This window comes from Gasterosteus aculeatus, chromosome 7, assembly GCF_964276395.1.
Source record: "Gasterosteus aculeatus chromosome 7, fGasAcu3.hap1.1, whole genome shotgun sequence".
NCBI lineage: Eukaryota > Metazoa > Chordata > Actinopteri > Perciformes > Gasterosteidae > Gasterosteus > Gasterosteus aculeatus.
In genome coordinates this window covers 23047843-23056172 of record NC_135694.1, presented here as the reverse complement: position 1 = coordinate 23056172, position 8330 = coordinate 23047843, and the positions used below count along the sequence as shown (strand labels likewise).

Sequence of the window (8330 nt, the reverse complement as noted above, 5' to 3'; positions counted from 1 at the left end):
AGTTTCCATTTGCTGAAGGCAATTCAAATGCCAGAAGACCTTTCACTGGAAGTTGGACAGGGATGTCTCTCTCCATGGTCTCTCTTAGAGCACTGATACACTACCTCTCTGTTAATCTCTTCAATCTTCATCTTCAGGGCCTGACGTGTCCACCCTTCTCCCTCCCTCTGGACACCTTTGCTGCTGCAGCCTCCTCCGTTAAGAGCTGTGGAAAACTGTGGATACAACAAATTCCCTACTATACAACTCTGTAAAAGTTCAGGGTCGTTCATCTCTGTGAATGTTTCACGCCAGAAACTGAAAGCTGGCTGAAGAACAGCAATAGTAGCGGCACTGGAGCCATTGCAAAGAAGAGTGGACCGGGTTAATATATATATATATACTGAGTCAATAATATATAACTCTAATAACATATGCAGTGGTTAGTTGCTCTTGAAATAGTAGTGACACAAAATCAAATAATTTAGCAGCCTGCGGAGCGGAGGATAGTGTGAGGATAAAGAGGGGGATTTCCCATGTTCAATGTTGAATTCTCATGCGTCTGATCATAAAATGAAATTACTGGTGGAGCCATGGTTTCTTCCCTCGTCTAGACGCTCATCAATTTGATCTCTTTGATCTTTTTTTTGCTGGAAGCCTGCAGCCAAAAGCATCAGGACCACTGAAGTTCGGCTAGCTTTGCACCAATGATACATGTGTGCATAGTTTTGAAACATACACCAGAGAATAAGTTGAGTTGCTCTTTACAATTGCAAAAATGCTGGGATAAGGAGATGTTTTCCTTCCTACACGTGAGACGGAATTATTTAAGGCTAAAGAATGTTTTCCCTTCGCTCAGTCACCAAAAGGATACGTTTGCATACTTTTGGGTCTGTAATAGAAATACTTATATGCCCATGTGTATACAGTTTCCGTGCTGCACAGACCTCCAAAAAACATTAGGCGTGTGAAAAAAGACCTGTGTATGTAAAAGCTCATTATCACTATGACTTTTTCCAAAGACTGACTAGGCGCTGTTAAGTGAAACAAACTCCTCTTTTTCCCATTGACATGCAGTAAAAGTACATTAAAAATTGTACTAAACGGTACTTTTGTATAATGCACTCAACCACTTAAATTTTGAAAAATTAACATGAACTGTCTGATATTGCCGAATGCATTTAACATTTGATTTCTACATCCATTCATCAAAACTGAAATGAAAAACTGTCCAAAGATTTGACAGAAATGTCTACACTAGCTGGAATTGTTTGCACAGTTACAGTGTGAGGATGTACAATGTGCATGATCTATAAGGTACTTCAAATCAGCCGTAAATCAAACCCCACTCAGCAGGTGCACATTAATCATCAAATGCCACTTAGTTGCAGGAGAGTTTTCCTGCTGCTTGCTTCCCCTGTTACTTGTAAATGAATGAGTGAGATGAAAAGTGCATCATTCCTGCTAGTTGAGTCATAGACTACGGTTCATCCCAAACACTGACCGCTGAGGTAACAAGGAGTCCCTCCTGTATCTTTCAGTCAAACTGCGTTGCACTAAATGCTTTGAATAAATTCCGGCTCTTAGATTTCATGGGAAATACCAAAAATAAATAGTCAGTGAGTCAAATGGTTAAAGGATTATTCCAGTGATTTCATAAAAGGGGACTACAGATTAGCTTCAGTCTGTCTGTCTCCCTCTCTCACACAGATGATCTCACTAATGGATTATGATTAGCCTAGTGGGGCACAGCAGTAATATTAACCATAAAACATTAGTGTCACACAGATAAACAGGATAGGAGGGCACAACAAAATAAGGACAACTATGTTTCACATTTCCATGCACATTACATTTCCGCTGCCTCACCTGTGACCAACCACGTGTTGATATTTGTCACCTGTCAAACCAAGCAACAAAGCTGCCTTCTGCACCAGACTTGTTTTGATAAGACTCGTAGTGGTATCTCTCCAAACATAACTTAAAAAATAAAACAATTCCTAAAAGCATAAAGGTGAGTTTCATTTCATCCATCTGCTTTTCTCCAGGGGGCATTCACACGACGTATGGCCCACATCAGCAGCTCCATGGAGGATCCGGAGCAGACAGGACATTCGTCATACTCCTCTCTGTCCTCCTTTATGTGCAAACACAATGCACAGATCACGAGGCAGAATGTCAGGGTCTCTATTAATGTCATTGTAGAGGAGAGAAGCAAAGATCTTCCACTGGAAGACAAAACCTGCAGGCTTTTCTGACCCTCATGACCCAACGGCCCCACCACTCATTCGGTTCTTGGCTCTGCCTGGGAAGCTTAACCCGTGTGTCCTCCATAATCATCCGGACTGTATCCTGCAGTACATCAGCAGCTGACTTCATAGTGATAATGAATATAGGATTTTTCTTAGATTGTTTAATTCTCCATTTCAGTGCACAGGGTTTTCTGAATTTCCCAAATACTTTATTATAATTATTATGCACGACTACCCCCCCAATCATTATTCTGTGTAATTGCTTGCTGTGGATTGGTCTTCTTGTGTTCAAACACACACCGGTAGGTTTGGCTTGCTGGTAATATTTGGCGGCCAGTCAGGTTTGAGGTTTGATTCAATCATACAACCTGAAGTCACAGTGCACCACTGCCCCCCTGTGGGCTACAAGAGGGGCGACCTGATTTGACCCCACAACCGTAAGTGGTCACTTTTTAAAGTTTTCTTTGTGAAAAGAGATTTGCCACGCTGTCTACCTTTGCCTGTGGCCATTCTACAGTCATTAACACAATTGACAGTTTTCCACAGGACTGCCTGTCTGCCTCGCTGACAACAGAAAGTGATTTATATATTTCGATTGTTTGAATCACTGCTTAACTTCTCAAATATTCTGATCCAAATTTGATTGGACATATATTTAGATATTTAAAGGGTTCTTTGATCATATGCAGGGCTCATTATCGACCTGTTGACTTCCGGTGGCAGATGTATGTCAGACAATATTTCGCGGACCGGTCGAGATGGTCCGACGGGGGGGTGTAGTAGTCGCGCGCTCTGTGTTCGCTGGTCGGCGAAACTGCCGAGCACGGTAAAAGGACAAGAAAAACGCCTGGTGACGCGTGGGGAATATGTCAGAGGGACGAGCGTACATAATTAGGAGAAAATCCGGGCAATTTTCAAAATAAAAGATTTGTCATAAAAAATAAATATATAAGCTTTCTGTGGTGCGGCCCGGTGGTTGGGGACCACTGATTTAAGTGATGTATGTATCTTCATGTAACTAATAATGTAGATTATGTTATGTATTATACTTTAGGGGTTATACATTATATCATGTTGCAATTAAGATAATTAATACAGAAGTTTATGGTGAAAGTCTAGTTTAACATGTTGTTATTTATATGTAAGGATGTGATGGTGCAAGTTCTTTATTGTTATATTGTCACATTTTAAGATCCACGTGAGTTTTGTGGAGCCTGGACAGCCAAGGAGAAATTATGTTGCAACCAATAATAGAAAGAATGAAAAATACAAAACAAGGAAGCAGTTTGTCTCCACCAGCAAAGGTCTCTCTCTCTCTCTCTCTCTCTCTCTCTCTCTCTCTCTCTCTCTCTCTCTCTCTCTCTCTCTCTCTCTCTCTCTCTCTCTCTCTCTCTCTCTCTCTCTCTCTCTCTCGCTCTCTCGCTCTCTCTCTCTCTCTCTCCGCCTCCCTGGGGGAAGGACACATGGCTCCTCACCAGTGCAGGAGAACATCAACAGGAGCCTTATCTCTTGGGTGTTTTGACACTTTCCCTAATTAGCATGTGCGCCACAGCAAAGCAACACGTGCGCTCCTTCGGCTACAAAAGACCTAATTGAGGGAGCCTGTATGAGAGACCTCTCCAAAAACATCATCAAAGTAAGCTGGCGCTCGTCGTCAAAGAGCCTGACAAAGAAGCAATGGAAACCGTGTCCCTGAATTAGAAGCTTGCCACCCCTCCAGGCCAAACATATGAAACTGTAGCAATCCTCTCAGCTTTAATATCATATCCCAGCTGGGTAAACCCTGACCCTGCAGCGCTTTCACACAAATGCTCACAAAATGTCTCGGTAAACAAAGAAGGTGTGCCCCAGAGCTACATATATTATTTGTTTTTGTGTCGGTGAAAAAGCAAAGTAGGCCGTTTTAAAGATTAGTCGACGCTTTTAAATGTCAGGAATCCTTGGAAAACACGGGCAACGCGTGATACATCATCGCCGGCCGAACCTAATTAAACTTTCATCCATTCCTTTTTTTAATCGTTGTCACTGCTTTGGGCCATCCACAAAACCTTAGGAGGACCGGCTAAATGCCAACTCCTGCATACAATTTTGAAGTGACATAATGATGTGTGGGATATTGCCTTTCTATTTTTGTCAAAAGGGAATCTGGATCATGTCTGTCTTTTTTCACAGAGTCCTTTGGGAGAGCTGCCACTGAAGCAGAAAAGGAGTCTGGTAAGTGAACTCTTGGAGCTCGGTATTAGCATTTCACTTTTATCTGCGTTGGAAAGAAAGTTCCTTGTGAGTTTTTTTCTTTTCTTTTGTGTTGTTGCAGCTAATGGAAATTTCAATAGCTGCTCTATATCACCTGGCTCGCCTGAAATATCACATCAAGAGACATTCTCATCTGAGTCTTTAGAAGTGAGCCTCTCACCAGTTAACAATGAGTCAAACTTTATCATACAAAAGCAAAAATGCTAATGGTTAAACTTCTGTCCAAATAATTCTGACAAAAAACAGAAATACATATGTATGTATGTATGTATGTACGTATATAGACACAAAGACATATTTTATTTCTTTTCAACTCTTTAATTGACAAATCTTTGTCCTGATATTATAAAATAGGATGCGAATGTAATATAATAACATATAATTTCCTGCGAAAACATCATGTCATCAAAACTCTTCCATTCATTAAGTCAACACAAGATTAAAGTCATTTAGCTGCATGATCGCTGCATCATAAGGATCAGCCATATGTTTATCAATCTGTTAATCCGAGCTGCTCCGGCGGGAAAAGCAGAGCAGGCAAACTGTGACGTACAGGAAAAAAAGTTTGATTTGAAAGGCTGTCAAAACTTGTGACACTTTGAGCCACTACGGTCACGGAGTGTGCGTGATGAGAAACAGACTGAGGGCTGTTTGGGCACATGTCAGGGTCAAGCATGCAGGTTGTCTTCTTCAGGAACATGGGTCAACAGTACTGACTATAAAATAAAATAAGTACTTTCAATTTTCAAGGTAATTGGCTATATATTCATCTCTCACTGTATTATTTGTGTCATACAGTGGGGATGAGATGCAACATTTCAGTCACCTTAGAAACTAGGGTTTTACTTTGAAATTTATATAGGGAAGTACTTTTTATTTATTTCCGGCTGACTTTACGAGTTGAACTTGCGCCATTCTATAGCTGCACAACTCTTCGTCTCTGTAATTCCCAACGGCCAATGAAAGCGGTTTGTTTTTATCCCAACGAGTTGTTGTTCGTATGTCCCGCTATTAAAGTTAATATTATCTGAACTGTGATTAAAACGTCCTCCCCTGGCTTAACCAGTTAGCTTACGTTCGCTAACATTAAGCTAACTCCTCCATGGCACCTCTCCGTGTCCTGTGCGTCCACGGTTACCGTCAGAACGGCGGCTCTTTCCGGGAGAAGACGGGAGCTCTGCGGAAGCTGTTGAAGAAACACGCGGAGCTCGTTTACCTGAGCGCGCCGCACTGTGTGCAGGAAGCCGGGGGGGAAGGTGAGTCGTTCTCCGCTGCTGCCTTCAACCAAAGCCGCCTGCTGGTGCAGGTTCGACACGGCTAACGTTAGTTGACCTGTCAGTGAAAGGTCGCTTTCCCTTTAAGGATTGCCGCGTACGGCGTTACTAAATACTTTCTATGAATTAATGAATTAATAATAATGAAATGGGATTAAGTTAATTTAAGTCGTTCCTAATATGTGTAGTGTTAACAGCATTAATAAACCAATTTATCTGAAAATCACATCTTCTTCTGTGCAAACAATTTAACAAATATCAACTGCATTTTATTGAATCATGCATGTTGTAATTTCTACTAAAATACGAAGAATAACTACAGATTATAAAAAAAATGTAAGGAGTAACTTTCAGAGAATAAAAATGCTTCGGTCCCCCCTTTCAATTGTGGAACATGTAAAGTCAGTAGGATAACCGCCGTCTTATTCTGTCCTGTCAGAAGCTCCAGAGAAAGAGAACGGCAACGTGGACCCGAAGGGTTGGTGGTTTTCTGATGTCCAGGCCCGGAGTTTCAGCGCTCTGCAGCAGTGTGAGGAAAGCCTGGGGCTCGATGAGAGCGTGAAGGCCGTGCGGGAAGCTGTGCGGATCCAAGGTCCATTCGATGGCATCCTGGGCTTCAGTCAGGGAGCAGCTTTTGTAGCCATGTTGTGCTTCCTTCAGGAGCAAAAACTGGAGCCGGAATTCAGCTTCCGCTTCGCCATCTTCGTCGCCGGTTTCCGCAGCGCGTGTGAGGAGCACAAACGATTCTATAACTCTCCACTTGAGATCCCCTCCCTGCATGTGTTTGGACTGGAAGACCGAGTTATCCCCGACAGCATGAGCAGGGAGCTCCTCCTCTCCTTCCAAGACCCGCAGGTTTTGACACATCCTGGTGGCCATTTCGTCCCTGCCGCATCAGCTCACAGACAAACCTACCAGGACTTTCTCAACAGGTTCTAGTGAGATACGAAAGTTTCAAAAACTCGGTCACGTGCTAAATAAGTGAAGAGCCGTGATGCCTACTCAAGCACTTGGATGAGACAAAAGAATGTTGACTATTAACCAAACAATCTCATGATGCTATACTTGATTACTCAGAAGCCCTTTGGCCATAAATGCCGAGTTCATGTCTGAGTAATGCCCTCTGTTCCCGCCAAAGCCATTTTTTTCTTCATCTGATCTTATTTATCCCAAACCGTGAAATGACTGCTGTCCTTCTCAGGGAAGATGCCTTACAACAGACAATAAAATTAAGTGATGATTGTTTATTGAATGTGTTCTGGTTTCTTTTGTGAGCTTTGTAAAGTCTTTGCCTTAAGACAGAGACAGGTCTGGTCAGCGCAGTGCAATCAGGGAATTTCATTTTTTGTTTTGACTCTTAATGTATTTGAAATCATTTTAATTATTGTATAGGAACCAATGTAAATGTATTTTGTTTTGCTTGCATGACTCTTAACTCATACAAGCAATGCCACATCATCAGAGGACTGCCTTTGGGAAGTTGCCACATTTATCCATCACGATTATGGAAAGTTATTACAAGAATTTTCTATCAGAGCCGCAATGGAAACCTTGATTTAATTAGTCTGAAAAATAGTTTGCATAACATTGTCTTGCAGGGTTGTGGCAGCTATGTAACAACAGAACGTCACACGGTATCAAATAGGTACTTAACATGTCTTTGACTCTGAGTTTATACAAAGGAAAACTATCAATTTGCAGTCCTCTTTGCACATTGTCATGTGGTTACTGAGTGATTTCTTTTCCCCAGGTGGAAGTTACATAACAGTATGAGGAGTAATGACACGTTACTCTCTGCCGTCCATAGGCATCCATCTCAGTGAACAGTGGAGATGTTTTACCTAAAAGTATGCACAAAGGTGGCCCCTCATGTGGCAGTGATATAGACAGGTTCCTGCACAACTTTGAGGACTTGTTGTTCTTTTAAAGCTGAGGCACATGTGCACTCTTGCGATTGTTTCCAGATGTGCGCTCTCTCCTCTACCTCTGTATCTCCCTCCTTCCCTTTTGGCTTTCATCTCCCTCCACCTCTCTCCGAACTCTTCGCAGCAGCCTCCTCCCATTCATAACCTGTGTGTCATGCGCAACGTACCCTGCTATGTGTCTGCTGCATTTATGACATGGAAAACATCTGGATATTGGGCAATCCACTCTTGATCTGGAGACTATAAACAACCGCGGTATGTCGTGGGTGGTCATTCGCCTCGCTGACAACAAATTCCACGGTAAAACATCTGAGCGCCTGCTCCGTCTCTCGTAAACGAAACCCTCGCTCTCTTAATCTCTCTACATGTTTTAAACATCTTACCTGTTTCAACATCTTATCATCCGCTGCTGCAACTCACACACACACACATACATACGTACGTCGTGGTCGTGTCGTGGGCTCGTTTCTCCATAATAGCCCGAGTGTTCACCGTCTCCTGTGCTCCCTTGTGTCCCTCCAAGACCTCACGGCGCACACACATGCTCATACACATGGTTTTGATAACAAAGCAGAGACGAATAGTGAGCGAGGGAAACAGTAAAAGAAAAACACTGAGGGTCTCTCCTGCCAGTAAGTTTTACAACA

At 42.5% G+C, this 8330-nt stretch overlaps 1 protein-coding gene across 2 annotated transcripts; it reads left to right on the top strand.

Annotated features, from left to right (window-relative positions):
• The first annotated feature begins 4838 nt into the window (after window positions 1-4838).
• Window positions 4839-7003, top strand: ovca2 (OVCA2 serine hydrolase domain containing). Of its 2 annotated transcripts, none has more exons than XM_040182656.2 (2): window positions 4839-5740; window positions 6198-7003. In XM_040182656.2, the coding sequence occupies exons 1-2, from the start codon at window positions 5587-5589 to the stop codon at window positions 6695-6697; spliced, it is 654 nt and encodes a 217-aa protein (XP_040038590.1). In that variant the 5' UTR covers window positions 4839-5586; the 3' UTR covers window positions 6698-7003. The 2 variants fall into 2 exon arrangements, with proteins under 2 accessions (XP_040038590.1, XP_040038591.1); XM_040182657.2 differs by having other exon boundaries at window positions 5374-5740; window positions 6201-7003.
• Window positions 7004-8330: the final 1327 nt, after the last annotated feature.

Coding starts and splice junctions, on each gene's coding strand:
- ovca2 (XM_040182656.2), top strand. CDS start 5,587: ATGGCACCTCTCCGTGTCCTGTGCGTCCACGGTTACCGTCAGAACGGC. Junction 5,741..6,197: donor GCAGGAAGCCGGGGGGGAAG/GTGAGTCGTTCT, acceptor CTGTCCTGTCAG/AAGCTCCAGAGAAAGAGAAC.